The 16133-nt window shown below is 45.0% G+C and overlaps 1 protein-coding gene across 2 annotated transcripts in view; it reads right to left on the bottom strand.

Moving 5' to 3' along the window:
- STAB2 (stabilin 2) overlaps positions 1–16133 on the bottom strand; it is a 144753-nt gene that overhangs the window by 43583 nt on the left and 85037 nt on the right. For both annotated transcript variants that reach the window (XM_028121647.2, XM_088025671.1), the window contains exons 35-42: positions 14089–14217; positions 12952–13008; positions 11920–12015; positions 9939–10134; positions 8469–8564; positions 4854–4899; positions 3899–3975; positions 1298–1423 (exon numbers count right to left, since the gene is read on the bottom strand). In XM_028121647.2, the coding sequence (XP_027977448.2) occupies positions 1298–1423; positions 3899–3975; positions 4854–4899; positions 8469–8564; positions 9939–10134; positions 11920–12015; positions 12952–13008; positions 14089–14217 (823 nt within the window). The remainder of the gene's footprint in view (positions 1–1297; positions 1424–3898; positions 3976–4853; positions 4900–8468; positions 8565–9938; positions 10135–11919; positions 12016–12951; positions 13009–14088; positions 14218–16133) is intronic.

Raw genomic sequence — 16133 nt, 5'->3', positions numbered from 1 at the left:
TGAAGTGGTCAAAATTCACATCACAGATGAGAGGCGGCTGGAAATCATGAGCCTCTGGTGTGATATCCTGAGCAGGATGCATTATCGCTCCTGTGATGGCAGGTCTGGAATGCTTCATCTCAATATAATCATGAACAAACATCAGATAAACCCCAAATGAAGGACATGCAATGAAAAACAAAGTTGGGGAGGTGGACTGTCTTCTTCCAAAATGCCAATGTCATAAAAGACAAAGCAAGGCTGGAGAATCATCCCCGATTCAAGGAGACTAAAGAGACATGGCAGCCAAATAAGATGCCCATCCCTAACCTGGATCCTGCACTAGAGGAAAAAATGCCAAAACAGGACATTATGTTATGGGGTCAGGGGACAAAATTAGAATACAAATGGCAATTAGACAAACGTATCATATCAGTAGTAAATTGACTGAAGTTGCTAACTGCTGCGGGTATGCAAGAATTCACACTTATTCTCAAATATGCCGAAGTATTTAAGGGTAAAGGGAATATCATATACATTATAGTTTACTATAGGGTAAAGGGAATATCATATACGTTACTAGTTTACTCTCAAATGGTTTAGGAAAAATGTGTACAGACATAGAGAGGGCAAATGATAAAGCAAATGGAGCAATACATTAACAATAGTGAATCCAGGTAAGAAGCAAGTGGGCCCGCTTTTGAACTATTCTTGCAGTGCTTCTGTGCGAATATTTTTTTTGTTTTACAACTAAAATGTTAGAAGTCAGACAACTACTACGACACACCTTTATAGAGTAGAACAGTGTGTAGCCATAAAGATAATGATTTGGAGGTACACTTATTTTCAGAGAGAGTTGTTCTTCCATATGGCTAGGCATAGTAAATATTATGTATCATAACAGAATTTTCATTCAAAGAAGTATGTATCTACATAGCAAACTGGAGCGATAGGACAATAGGAAGGGTGGTTATTTCCAGAATATTCTCTCCCAGCATATATGCATTCTCTAATTTTCCTACAGGGAGAATGTGCTATTGTGCAAAAAAAAAATTAAGTGTTAAAAAATTCAGTCACCACTATAATGTTTAACTGGAACAAGTCTCTCCCTTTTCTCCTTCCCAGGTGATTTTTCGCCATCACACACCTTCATCCCGCTGCGATCACATTTTCCCACCCTGATGCCTTCCTGCCCAGATACACTTAAAGATGGCTCCAGCAGTGGCAGGTCCTGATAACAGGACCACTGGCCAGGACTCTGATTCTTGAACCGTGGCCACTGGACAGTGAGGGACCTACCGAGACAGACAGTACCTACCGAGGCACACGATGCCATCGCCCGTGTGGCCTGCCTGGCACACACACCGCCGGCTCCCGGGGGTGGTTCTCCTGCAGTCAGCCCTGGCAGAGCAACCCCCATTGCTGGTCTCACAGGCATTGATGGCTGTAAGAGAGAGGAGGGACGCCACGCAGAGCAGGAGGGAGAGGGGGAAGAAAACCAGTGACGAGAGGCGCCCGGGTGGCTCAGTCGTTAAGCGTCTGCCTTCAGCTCGGGTCATGATCCCAGGGTCCTGGGATCGAGCCCCGCATCGGGCTCCCCGCTCCGCGGGAAGCCTGCTTCTCCCTCTCCCACTCCCCCTGCTTGTGTTCCCTCTCTCGTTATCTCTCTGTCAAATAAATAAATAAAACCTTTAAAAAACAAAACAAACAAAAAAAAACCAGTGACGCATTTTTACTTGAGTGAGAAATGGAAGATACCTCAAAATGTCAGGCACTGGATTCAATATGAATAGTTCAAAAGAACGCAAAGTACCAGAGGTCGTCCCCGGTGAATTCTACCAAACATTTAAAGAAGGATAAATAGCAAATTTTCACAAACTCTTCCAAAAACTGGAAGAGGGGAGAAAACTTCCCAATTCGTTGTATGAGGTCAGTATCACCCTGCTACCAAAGCCAGACAGAGCCAGCACAGGAAAATTACAGACCAATATCCTCTGCAAATATAAACACAAGCACCCTCAAGAAAATACTTGTAAATCAAATTCGGCAATATATAAAAAGAATTACATGCCATCACCAAGTGGGAATTTTGAGGAATGCAAGGTGGTTTATTTATTTATTTTAAAAAATATTTTATTTATTTATTTGAGAGAGAGAGAATGAGCAGTGTGGTGGGGGGGAGACGCAGAGGCAGAGGGAGAAGCAGGCTCCCACAGAGCAAGGAACCCAGTGCTGGACTCGATCCCAGGACCCTGGGATCATGACCCGAGCCGAAGGTAGAGCTTAACCGACTGAGCCACCCAGGCATCCCTGCAAGGTGGTTTAACGTTTAAAAATCAATTAATGTACTATTGCATATCAATAGAATTAAAGACAAAACCACATGATCATCTCAATAGAAGGAACAAAAGCATTTGATAAAATTCCATGCCTTTAATAATAAAAACTCAACAGGCAAGGAATAAAAGGAAACTTCCTTAACCTGATAAAGGACATCTATACATGGAATAGAATTGAGAGTCCAGAAATAAACCCATATATCTAAGGTCAACTGGTTTTCCACAAAGATGCCAACACATTTCAATGGGGGAAAGATTAATCTCTTCAACAAATGATACTGAGACAATTGGATCTTCACATACAAAAACATGAACTTGGACCTCGGCCTCACAACATGTACTCAAATTAATTCAAAGTCGATCAAAGACCCAGATCCACTTGGAGTCCCACGCTGTGACCTTGGACAAGCCACTTAGTTAATATGAACCTTGGGGTCCACCTATTGAGTTTTGTTTATAGGTTTAGAGACTCCCATCTGATCATGTATATGAAAGTGTTATAGAAATGTTGGCTGTTCTCCTATTAACTTGTGTCTTCTGCTTTTACAGTTTTTCCTAAAAACAGAGGGCAAGAGAAACGTTATAGTTATTGTCTGTTCCCAGTTGTTTTCCCTGGCATACTGAGCACATCCTACTGCAGGAAACATCTGGGGCCTGGGTCAGGGTGCCTCCATGCTGGGAGAATCCGCAGGGTGAGATGGTCTAGAAAGCAGGCTGGTAGGGTCATTGTCCAGCTCCACTATAATCTGGACCGAAGCCTGCCTGGACAAGGAGCATAGGAGAAAAATGATGCTAAGCGTTTCCATTTTTCTAGCACCAAATGTGTGGTGGGCCCTGTAAGAATATTAGCTTGCTTTTATTGAGTATGCTCTGTGCCAGGGCTGTTCTGCGCACCTCACGGCGATTAATCCAGGTTATTACCCAACAGTTCAGTGAGGGAGATTCTCTTACTACCTACAACTTACAGATAAAAAAAAAAAAATGATGCAAAGATCAGTCAAGCAGCTTTCCCAAGGTAGCACAAATGATAAGAACTTAGACTCGAACCCAGGAGAGTCTGATGCCAGGGCTACTTTAAACTGCTGTCTCATTCTGCCATTGTACAGACAGGTCATTTCATCCCCAAACCACTCGGCAGGGGACACAGTTTTGTTTACTTCATAAGCGAGCTGAGGGGGCTCAGAACAGGTAAAAGACCCACCCAAAGCCACATGGGTAGGAGGAGGAAGAACCAGGATTCAAGCCCCTGGCCCACTCCAGAGTCCCCACGCCTGGGCCACACCCTGGGTCAATCAGTCCAGTGTTTTTAAAGTTCTCCAGGTGATTTCAATTGCGGTCAAGGCCGTGAACTGCTGTTGGGAGAAGAAAACCGGTGCAATCGACCCACCCATTCCTAAGCCAACACATGCCCGGTCCGTGAACAGTAGTTTTCTTGCCCCGGGGCCCAATCAGTGGTCCTGTTACATCCAGTTCACCCTCAGCGGCTGGTAGCGGCTGCCCAGCCGGTCTGCAGGAACACAGACCTCTCAACAGCTCGTGCTGTAGTCTTGTGTCCCCCAGCAGACCCCTTCCTCGCTTGCCTGTGCACACTGTTCCATTCCCTTGGAATCCTGCTGCGCATTTGCACGAGGCTGTGCCGTCCGGATTGAGAAGGCAGCTGCAATGAGAAGGGGCAAGGGCTATTTGTGAAAGAAGAAAAAAACAAAACAAAACAAAAAAAAAACCACAAAAGAAAACAAAACACAAAAAACAAAAACCTTATAACACCACCCTCTTCATCCCCAGCACCCAGCTCCTGCTCCCATGTGGCACTCGAAGGTCTTACCCAAGTGTTGGAAGGAGAGGCCATTCCTAGCACGGCCCCGCCAGGGGCAGCTAAAACTGCAGGTGTGCCTATGCAGGCATCGGCCCAGGGATAGGCGGGGTAGCTACCAATCTTTAGAGAGCCACTTATGTATGTGGAGCTGTGCTTTGCACGTTACTTTGTAGAACTTACACAATATCCAATATCCCTAACAAGCCGATGTTATTAGTCCCATCTTATAGATGGAGAAACTGAGGCTTAGAAGCATAAAGTAATTGACTCAAGGTCATGCAGACAATGAAAAGGACAGAGGCTGAGTTGAATTCAGATCTAAGCCCAGTTATTGGGCTAACTAATGAACCACAAAGCCCCTCTGGGAGTTAGCAGTATGAAGCTGAAGTCTGAACAAGTAAGGCTTGGCGGCGGGAGCAAGGTTGGATGAAGGTCAGGTGCACTGCCTATCCTTGGCTTCTTTGAAAGAGTCCCTGTGGCTTGAACTGAGGGTAACAACTGGCATTTTTGCCAACAGGCCAGGTAACTCAGGGGGCAGCTTGTTTAAAAGGCTGCATCTGGCAAGGTGATGGTGGCCTTTTCAGAGGGAATTTTCATTTCATACTTAATTTTATCCTAACTCTTCTGAAATGGTCTCAGGAAACGACTACCCCAAGGTGGACACTCTTAGGAAAGGATCCCCTTTGCATCACCCCCAAAGAAAGCTCCGAGGTACGCACTTGGCACTGGTGTGGCACATCCCATTGCAGTCGTCTTTTGTGATCTCTGAGAAAGAGAACCAATTGCTGGGTCAGTCCTTTCATACTAAACCTACCTCAAGAACTTTCTTTGAGTACTTGGTGGTAAGAAAAGATTGAATTCCTCAGAAGTAATGATATGCATCATGTGAACCATGTAAAACTCTGTGACCTCGTAAATCCTTTCTTTGCATGGGCTGCCAGGAAGCTCACAGCCAAACTGGAAGGTCAAATATACCGATGGAGTTGTCCACTGTGTGCCAGGCTCTGTGCCACACAGCAAAATCAGGGAGAGTAAAACAGTCTCTTCCCTCAGGGTCTGGATGTTGACGCATGTTCCTCACTGGGGCCTGATTTTTTACTTTCATTTATATTTCTTATGTTCCTTATTCTTTCTAGTTTTTCATCATTTTATTACGGAGTGATATAAACAAGCAAAACCTAATTATAACTAATATTAAACTTTTTTTTCTTTTGCATATGCAAAAATAATACAGGGCCAGGCAGGCACACAGCAGGTTCCTATTATCTATTAGCTCAATTCATTCCTAAATTTCCTGGAATAGCATAGGCTCTTGCCCTTGGATGCCCAGCTAACAGATATTTCCCAGCAGGGGAGGATCCAGAAAGAAATCATTAGAGATGAAGAAAGAGTATCCTTTGGGAAAGATGCTCGTGTTAAGAGCCTTTGGGATAATATCTCATTAGAGCTGGCCGAGTCACATGGAAAGTCCGGAAAGAGAGACTTGACCGTCAAAGCGGTCTGTTTTGTGTCAGAGGGGAACAGTGAGAGGCTCCAGCAGGCTGGAATGGATGCAATGCGATTTTGTGCCTTTATGTATGCTCTTCCTTAAGCCTGGAAATCCCTTCCCTCTCCATTCTCTATCGACTGAAATCTCTATCGACTCCGTTCTCTGTCGACTGAAACTCAATCATCTTTTAGGTCCTCCTCTCTGAAATGAGCTCTAAACCTTTGAGCCAACTTCAGTGAGTAGGTAATGGCGACAGGCTGGGCTCTTTTGAGCAAGATGTGACGCCCCTGTCTGGCCTCAGTGATGTCTACCATGAGCTTGGGAGGTGGGTGTTTGCCCCAAATAGGGGGGTTCTCTTCCTCACTTTAGCCTAGAGGCTCTTTCCTCTGTGCTCTCGTACCACTAGTTTTTGAACACTATTGAACATTTATTTCCACTTCTAGGCTGGAAGCTCCTTGTGCAGGGTGTGCACGGAGACCAGCCTGGAAAACTGGGGGAGGGCCGACTGGTGAAGAGCCTTGCACTCCACCCTGCTAAGCTGTTTCTCTTGCAGGCAATGAATTTTCTCCTGGAGGCAATGAAGAACCATAGCAGGTTGTCAGGTCCTGGGGAGGCGGTGGGACATATGGCCTTACCTATGGTTACAGGCTGAATGTTTGTGTCCTCTTTCCCCCCCAAATCCATAGGCTGAAACCTAATCTCCAGTGTGATGGTATTGGGGCTGGGCCTTTGGAGATGGTCAGGCCATAAAGGCAGAGTGCTCATGAATCGGATTGGTGCCTTTATAAAAGAGATCCCAGAGAGCACCCTGGCCTCTTCTGCTGTGTGAGGACGCGAGACGTCGGCAGTCTGCAGCCCAGAAGAGGACTCTCACCAGAACCAGACAGTGCTGGCACCTGCTCTCAGACTTCCAGCATCCAGAACTGTGAGAGAGAAATTTCTGTTGCTTCTAAGCCATCTCGTCTACAGGATTTGTTATAGCAGCCCAAGCTAGGACATCTGTGTTTTGGAAAGTTCTCTCCAGCAGCAATGTGGAGGATGCAGTTGAGAAAGGCGGGACAGGGGGCAGAGGGACAGATCACAAGTCTCTTGCCGAGGGCTGAGCAGCAGGAGGGGAGGTGGAGGTGAGAGTAAGGTAGACATGCTAGTGAGGGAGTGGGGGAGCCGGAGTGGAAGGCGTGAAGGCCAAGCCGATGGTTCCTAGGTTGGGTAAGCAGGTGGGGGCAGGCTGGGTCTTTCTTCCCGGTAAGGAAAGCAGGAAGAGTGAGCCTGGAGGGGCATCCTTGGAGCACATTAAGAAACACCGGTGTAGGGGCGCCCGGGTGGTACAGTTGGTTAAGAGTCTGACTCTTGGTTTCGGCTCAGGTCATGATCTCAGGGTCCTTGGGGTGAGCCCTGTGTTGGGCTCTGTGCTTAGTGGGGAGTCCGCTTAAGTTTTTCTCTCCCTCTCCTTCTGCCCTTTCTGCCCTGCGTGCTCTCTCTCTCTCTCTCTCAAATAAATAAATCTGAAAGAAAAAAAGAAACATCAGTGCCGTGGGGGGGGGGGGTTGGGGGAAATGGGTCTGTTCAGATCCTGTTAGTGGGAAATTAAATGGATATATTCTCTGAAGGACAGCTTGGCAGTAAATAGCAAACCCTTCCCCCAAAGTGCCAACCTCTGACTCAGAAATCCTATCTCTAGAAATATTAGTGAATGAATTAGTTAGACAAATGCGAAAGATGTATATATGAGACATTCATTGCAGCATTATGATGACAATAGAAAATTGGTTTTAGAGAGTGTGGTATAGTCATATAATGGAATATTATATGAAAATTAAAAATGATATTTACCGATATTCATTCACATGGAAATATGTCCATGACATATTGTAAAGTGAAAAAGTAGGCTATAACACTATGCAGAGCGCAGTCTCAGGCACATACACCTAGAAAAAGGTTGGAAGGCTAACGTAAAATATTAATGATAGTTTGTTCCTGCTGTGGGAATGCATTTCTTATTTTTCTCTTTCTGCTTTTCTTTTCTTTTTTAAAAGATTTATTATTTGTTTGAGGGGGAGAGAGAGAGAGAGAGTGAGCATGAGCAGGGGGAGGGGCAGAGAGGGAGAGGAAGAGAATCTCAAGCAGACTCCTCGCTGCTGGTGAGGGCCAAGTGGTGAAGGGCTCGATCTCACGACCCTGAGATCATGACCTGAGCCGAAATCAGGAGTCGGATGCTCAACCGACTGAGCCACCCAGGCGCCCCTGCTTTTCTTTATTTTGTGGCAACTTTTTGTGGCAAGTAGGAGCTACTCTGATTGCCAAAGGAGGTAATAAAGGTGTCATTTCTTTTTTCTTTTTAACGATTTTATTTATTGAGAGATGAGAGTGAGGGAGAGGGAGACAACAAGCGGTGGGGGGTAGAGGGAGAGGGAGAGACAGACTCCCTACTGAGCAGGGAGCCCGACATGGGCCTTCATCCCAGAACCCCGAGATCATGACCTGAGCCGAAGGCAGACTTTTTTTTTTTTTTGGTCTTTAAATATTTTATTTATTTATTTATTTGACAGAGAGAGACACAGCGAGAGAGGGAACACAAGCAGGGGGAGCAGGAGAGGGAGAAGCACGCTTCCCACTGAGCAGGGAGCCCGATGTGGGGCTCGATCCCAGGACCCTGGGATCATGACCTGAGCTGAAGGCAGACGCTTAATGACTGAGCCACTCAGGTGTCCCAGGGCAGATGCTTAATAGACTGAGCCACCCAGGTGCCCCCTACAGGTGTCTTTCTATTTTAGGAAGACAGAAATGTAGCTGCTGGGAAGCGAGGCTAAGAACACATCATAAGGACTGAGGGGCTTGCCCTTACCAGTGTCGCATCTCACTCCTCGCCAGCCAAGGTCGCAGTTGCAGGAACCGTCGCCTGAGGGTCCTTGGTTGCATCTCCCATGAACACAAGAACACACTAAGTGGAAAAGTGCCCATAAATTGTTAGCCCTCTGACCTGTGTTCCGGAACTCATTATCATTTACTATGAAGAGGCACTTCACATGAAGGGCACTTCATTCTCCCACCTGGTTCCAGAGCACCATTGTCCTCAATGGAGGGCTGGATTCACAGGAAGGGCAGGGGGCACAGGAGAAGAGTCGAGTCGGGTCATGATTTGACAGAGACCACAGTTGTGGGACAGTGTAGCACTGTGGCTTGGTGACCGAAGCAGGGTGAGAGTGTCCTCAGCTAAGCTCAGCGGAGGACTCAGGGTCGTGTGCGACGCCCTGGTACGGAAGCATGTTTGTTCCCTAAGGTCTGTCCACTAGGTTTGTATAAACCCGGGATGGCACTGCCTTCTTTAACAACATAGAAAAGCCGATTCCTTTGTTATGCAGCAGTGCCGTGGGCCTCTGAGAACTGGTTAAAAGCCTTGGATGCCTTCCCCCAGGGAAAAGCATTCAGGTTTGGGACTTCGCTAGACTCCATGAAGGTCATCTATGGATCACAGGTTAGGAAGTCCCGCACAAGTGGAAGCAGAAGATGCTTCCAAATGACAGAAAGAGTCAGCTCTACAGTTGCAACTATGTATTATATGCTCCAATTGTAATGATTCAATTATATATTGGTTTTGTCTGGCTTGGAAAGCTGATGACAAAGCAGTGATAGTCAGGTCCAATTTATGGTTTTTAGTGCAGGGTAGGAAAAAAAAATGCCTTGTTTTCTCATCATGGATTAGGAAATTCCTCCCATGTGCCCTCCTTGGGCACAAGGTCAGAAAATGCAAACAGATGATGATTTTTGTGAAAACAGCTTAAAGCATGTGGCTTACTGGGAAGGTGAATTAATAATCGTCAGGTAAAGGACTGCATGATTCAAGAGCAAGTCTTTGGAGCCAAGCAAGATATGCATTCAAACCTCAGTTCTGTTTCCCACCAGGTGTGACCTTAAGGGAAGTCATTCGGCTCTGCCTTAATATACTCGTCTGTAAAATGGGTACATAATGTTCCTGTGTGGATTAAACCAGATACTGTGCACAAACGGGCATTTCAAACCAGCAAGCAATGTCCAAACCTGAGAGGCTAACCATGAGGAGGATCAGTGTGCACAGGCAAACACAGAAACCTGGTTGGTTGGGGAGGGTCAAGGAACAGGTCCAGTTAGTGATTGAAAATGTTTGGAAAACACTGTTCTATGCAAATTACACAACACAGACATTCTCACAATTCACATGATAACAGAGGTGGGGTTCCAGCCTGGCCCAAGAGCTAGGGCGGAGATGGCCACCCCCCCTACTTTCCCACAGTGGGTGGGGAGGTCATGCTGGGTGGGGAGGGAGGAGGGTTCACACCTTGGTCACAGTGGGCGCCGTACTTGCCCTCGGCGCAGGTCTCACAGGCTGTGCCTGCGAAGCCCTCTCCACACTCACACACACCCGTGCCGTTCACTCCGTCCAAGCAGATCCCATTTCCGAAGCAGACGTTCCCGGCTTTCCCAGGGCAGGGCTGGCACTGGGGACCAAAGAAGCCCGCACAGCATTCTCTCGTCTGAAACCGAGGGACAAGGCTGGGCTGGGACGAGGCCCCACCTCCATCTCCGTGGGTTCTGTCCCCGTTGAGGTCTGGAAATCCTGCTGGTGGGGCGGGCTGTGCGCCTGGAGGGCGCCAGGGGCAGGATGCAGTGGGGAGGCAGGAAAGAGGGAAAGGAAAAAGGCAAGCGAGAGACTAGGATGAAGACCATCAGGAAAGGAGGCAGCAGGAACAGAGTAAAGAATAATGCAGGTGATGCCACTGGGGACCCCGGCCCCTTCCTGGTGTGTTACTCATCCCCATGCTGCTAAGCCAGGAGAGGCCTTTGCAGGGAAAGCCTCGAACATTTTAGAAGCGAGTCTCTTGTAGTTTAGGGAAGCCCTACAGGCTGTGCACTTGGCCTGGGCCTGCCTTTTTTCTTCTTCTTTTTTAAAAAAGTTTTAATTAAATTTTTAATTTTAATTCCAGTATAGTTCACATACAATATATTAGTTGCAGGTATACAATATAGTGATTCAGCAATTCTATATATTATTCATTGCTCATCATGATAAGTGCACTCCTTAATCCCCATCACTGATGCTTTTATTCTTTTTTTAAAAAAAAGATTTGTTTATTTATTTGAGAGAGTGAGAGAGAGAGAGAAATTGAGAGCACGGGGCGCCCGCATGCGTGAGTGCATGGGCGGGGAGGAGCCCAGGGGGAGGGAGAAGCAAACTCCCCAGGAGCAGGGAGCTGGATCCCAGGATCCCCAATCATGACCTGGGCTGAAGGCAGAAGCTTAACCCACTGAGCCACCCAGGTGCCCCAGATGGCTCTATTCTTGAGGGCACTAACACACACATGTCTACATTACTCAGTGCTCAGCACAATAAGTGCAGACACCATCTGTCACCATACAACGTTACTACTCGATTACTGACTATATTCCCTAGCCCGCACTTTTCATCTCTGTCTTATTTTATAACTAGAAGTTTGTACCTCATAATCCCTACCACCTATTTCACTCATCTCCCCTCCTCCCCGCCGACCTCCCCTCTGGCAACCACCAGTTTGTTCTCTGTGTTTAAGAGTCTGGTTTTTTTTTTTTTGTTTTTTTGGTTTGTTTCTTTGTTCCTTTGTTTTGTTTTTAGGTTCCACATATAGAATTATTGAATCACTGTGTTGTACACGTGAAACGAATATACCATCGTATGTTAATTATACTTCAGTAAAAAATAAATGGATGAGCATGGCTGTGTTCCAATAAAACATTTCTGGATACTGGAAAACAAGACCCCAAAACCCCACAGACTCTTCTGCAGCCCCAAGCTCTGCAGCTTAAGGGCCAAACCATCTTGTTTCTGTGGGACAGGCAGAGGCTATGGCTAGTCTTCTGGGGAAGAGGCAGGACAGGAAGTTATAAAGAATGTTCCCGCAGATTCCAAAGCAGCCGTGCAGACGTGCTTAGCTCTGGGGTCCTGTTTTCTAAACAAGCAGGTGCACCGTCTCTTTCCTTAGGAAGCTGGCTGTCTCCGTCCCTGTTGTGACAACGAGGAAGTCTTCCTAGGCTCCCAGTCTTTCAGTTTCCTCACCATGCAACTGAATATTGCAGCTTTTCCCCGTTTCCTGACTTCCTGCTGTCCTGAGTTTTCCTGCTACCACTGCTACCTTGCATGACGATGACAATGACAATGAGGATGATGATGAGGAGGAGGAGAGGCAGAAGGAATAGATGTGAAGGCATCTGAAAAGTGTGACATATGATAAAACTGCCCCACGCTGCTGCAGGAAGTGGAAGGGCGATTCAGTCGTTATACTCACAATGATGGTTTTCACACATTTTGCCCGGCATCCAATGAACAGGGTTCGCTTGCCCATGAAATAAATGGTATAGATACATCTCCTTATCTCTTCACCCTATGAAATAGAAATGATTATATCAGCTTTCGGGTGAGGGAAAAGTTCCAATCTCTAAGGGCAAGTAGGTGGGTGACATATTGCTGTTTCTCCCACTGAAATGTTCTGGAAAGGGAGGGGGTTGGCTTCTTGGAGTTGCTTTGCAGGGGAAGAAGACACAAAAACACAGTGTTGGTTGCCAGAACCGAACAGGTGGCAAAATCCAAATTATTATACCTTAAGGTGGTACTCCGTAAAAAGAACTTTTGTCTAGAAAACTAACTCAAGTTTGGAAGAATTGTAGATAAAATTATCCTGTAATAACAAGATTAAACTCTAGTGAGAGAATCAGCATTGGTATCATCAGAAGTTCTTATTCGCATGCTTTGAGAGGTGCATAAGCATCTATTTTTTTGTAATGATTGGAACATTTTCGGAAGTAGCTTTTGCAATAAATAGCTACAAGAAACATTGGTAATTAATTCAAAGACATGTTTACTTCTCCCAAGTTTGCCATCTGTTTCTTAGAGAGAGTTGTAAGTTCAACTATAAAAGGAAATCAGGCAGGTGAAACTCATCCAGATTGGATGTGGTTTTGGTTATGGAGTCTGCCCTTCTCTGATAAGATTTCTTGCTCTTGTCCTCAACTGGCTTCCAGGACTGAAAGATGTAGAAAGTGAAAAATGCCTTCCTGTATTGTGTATCAACTGATGTGAATCCCAGCTTCTATTTATGTATTAATTAAATTATGCTTTGGTCCAAAAAAAGATTCAAGACTTTAGAAAGATGCACATGTGATGGTAAGATTAAATTAAAACCAAGTACAGGAATTGAGGGCAGTGAAAATGAGGTATGCTTGAAGTTCATTTTCTTTCTTTCATTTTTTTGAGGTTCATTTTCTAATTTGGACCTCCTGGAATCTGGAAACTATTTTATCAAAGCAGACAAAATACTTACTAGTTGTTTAGTTCCAAATGGGCAGACTGGCTGCTGGAGACACTTGCCACATTTTCCCTTGGTAAAACACAGAGAGGCAAAGTGAACATTTCACCATTCTTAATTTTAGTGCAAAGTGAGGCTGCAAGTATTTTACAGACCTTGGAGCTGAAGGTTTTAGGATGTAGAATTGAAACTCAGAAAGATATTAGGGAAGTTCATCTGGTCAACCCTTGGGAGCACCTGGGAGCTGAGGACTCAGCGTGGAGATAATATACACTACTATAAAACAATGAGCGCAACTTAAGAATGATGGAAATTTTTAAATGTGACCCATTCCTAGAACAGGAGGAGGCCGATGTGACTAGTTCTTAACTTGGCCCCCACCAGACAGGATAGTGTGGTCGTTCACGGTTCTGGCTCTGGGGCCAGACTGCCTGGATTTGAACTCTTTGTCTGCCACTTTCTAGTTCTGTGAACCTGGGTACATTACTTAACCTCTTTGTGGCTCATTTTCTCTATCTGTAGAATGGGGGTAGTAATAGTACTTACTTTGTAGGGTGTTGTGAGGACGGATTAATACATGTAACGTGTATTAACCCATATAAAACCATTATAACAATATAAAATATGTGCAGTGCCTGGCACATAATAAGTGCCCCCCAAATGTCAGCAGTTATTACTATTACGGAAAGACCCTACACCATCCCATGGACTGGAGTGAAAACGCTCTGTTACTGAATCCTCTGTTACACCGAAATAATGCAGCTCCCTATTTTCTCTCCCAGTAGACCAGGCTTGGCCAATACCTGCCATAGGTGCACCATAGCCCCCCTCTCTGCGCCTATGTTAGGCGTGGCATGTTTCCCACTGAGGAAGACCATGGCTTGAGGATCCTGCTCAATACAACCCTCCAGGGAAGTTCCCAGGCACCCAAGGTACAATTCATTGCACTGGACTGTGAGCCCACTGAGGGCAGGGATCATGTCTCATTTATCTTTGTAGAGTCAAGTTGATTCTGCTTCTTCATACATCAGAGATGCTCACTCAATGTGTTTTTGAACCAAATTGAGATGTCCCGATAGATGACCTTTACGCTTAAAAAATTTATAAAAAACGAAACAAACAGGTGCATCATCGGCCTTGGATATAACTTACTTGTACAATAGTAGTGTCGTTATTATCACATCTATTCTTCTGAATTTCCAGAACTTTCCCCAAGCCATGGATCACTCCCTTGTCAGTGGCCGCATTGGTGTAGTTTACCGGGGCCTCATTTACGTAGAGCTGTAAACAAGAGGGTTGAATGTGAGTTTGACTGTAGTGATTTCAAGGGAAATAGCAACGATAGGGATTAGAGCCTCTCACTATCCCAACAGTCTCAGAGATATTCCAGTATTCACCTGGAAGGTAGCACTCTGTAGTGGAAAGAGCTCTTGGGGAGGAGAGTCTAAGTAACAGTCTTGCATCTGGCACCATCTTGTTGTGTGACCTTGGGCCGGTTGCTTTTCCTCTCTGAATCTCAATTTCCTCTTTTGTAAAAGAAGAGGCTGTTCTAGATCATCTCTAAGGTTTCTTTCCACCCCTCACATTAGTTGGTTTATGACTGCTTGAAGAATTCTGAATTATGATTGTTATGTGAGTCCCATCAGCAAAATGGCTCCATGGGGTGTGCTCCCCTGTGCTGTGGACTGGGGGTCCTGGAGGTTTGAATGCCTTCCAAAACCAAGGCATGGAGAAGGAAACTCAATGGCCTTTCAGCACATCTCTATGGTCAGTTTGTAAGCAACCCTTAGAAAGGCCAAGCAACAGGTATTTAAGAATAAAAATAACTAGCATTTTTTAAGTGTTTTTGTTTGTGAAAAGCGTTCCACCAGATAGTATCATTTCCCAGTGTGTGGCAAGTGCTCAGAGGTTCTGCATTATATGCTGCTAACTCAAATTCGACTCTGAGTTGCAATTTGTTTTGTTTTGATTTTTTTAGGGAAGGCTACTTTAATGATTGAGTAATACAAAACAAGTGAATCCATTCATCCATTCATTAATATAACTAATATAATTGGGAACAAATAGTTCTTCAAAAAATTAGGGAGAGAGGGGCGCCTGGGTGGCTCAGTCGTTAAATGTGTGCCTTCGGCTCAGGTCATGATCCCAGGGTCCTGGGATCGAGCCCCACATCGGGCTCCCTGCTCCGCGGGAAGCCTGCTTCTCCCTCTCCCACTCCCGCTGCTTCTGTTCCCTCTCTCACTGTGTCTCTGTCAAATAAATAAATAAAATCTTAAAAAAAATTAAAAAATAAATTAGAGAGAGAGAGAGTGTGTGTGTGTGTGTGTAGGTGTGAGTTGGGAGAAGGGGGAATCTTTATTGTACTAAGAAAATGTTAAGTTTGTATCCAAAAAGGGTTTAAAAATGATTAATAACATCCCCAAACTCCCCACAACAGCAATATTAAAATGACTCTTTTAAGTGCTGAAATTTGAACTCCCATGGAATGTTAAAATCCCTTATGATTTACTTGGGAGTCAGGTGAATTTCCATTGGGTGTTGAGATAAATCATGGCTGAGCTCCACAGAGGCCTTCTAGCGTCTGTGTAGATTTGGAAAACTAGCAGGGAACCTTACAGGTGCTGTCAAATGGTGGTTGCAGCACAAACTTCCAGAATTCTGAGATACTGAGCTATTTCAAAAATATCAAACTGACATAACTTCTGATGCTATAATACTGTTGATTTGACATTAAAAAAAGTCTGAATCATTTTCTTTGTGAGATGTACCCAGAGAATTATGGGCTGCATTAAAATTTTTATTTGAACACAAGTTTACTGGGTTAGAGAGCTTTTTCGTAAAACTCCGTTGTCCTAAGAGAAAGTAAATGGGTTATGGATAAAAGCAAAATCTCGACTGTGAGGTAGAACTGTTTATTGTGAGTTAAAAGCCTCTAGTGTAAAATTGCTCTAGATCAAAGAATTTCCAAACAAATGGAAAATAAACAGGACAGAGTTGAAATTGATTCAACTAACTGCATTAGAAAATTCATCTGTATGTGATGAAGTAAGAAATGATATGGATAAAAACAAAAAAAAAATCTAAGTTCTTTACCAATAAAAAGTTGCCTTACCAGGAAAAATAAGAAAATGTATTTAAAAGGATCTCCTCAAAGTTATTCCATAACAGGTGGGATTATTCACAGGAGTGGGAGGAAA

This window comes from Eumetopias jubatus, unplaced genomic scaffold (genome assembly GCF_037043125.1).
Source record: "Eumetopias jubatus isolate StellerSeaLion01/CBP00866 unplaced genomic scaffold, mEumJub1_p1.0 scaffold_8, whole genome shotgun sequence".
Taxonomy (NCBI): domain Eukaryota; kingdom Metazoa; phylum Chordata; class Mammalia; order Carnivora; family Otariidae; genus Eumetopias; species Eumetopias jubatus.
Note: the sequence above shows the minus strand (reverse complement) of the source record. Positions and strands in the feature narration are given on the sequence as shown.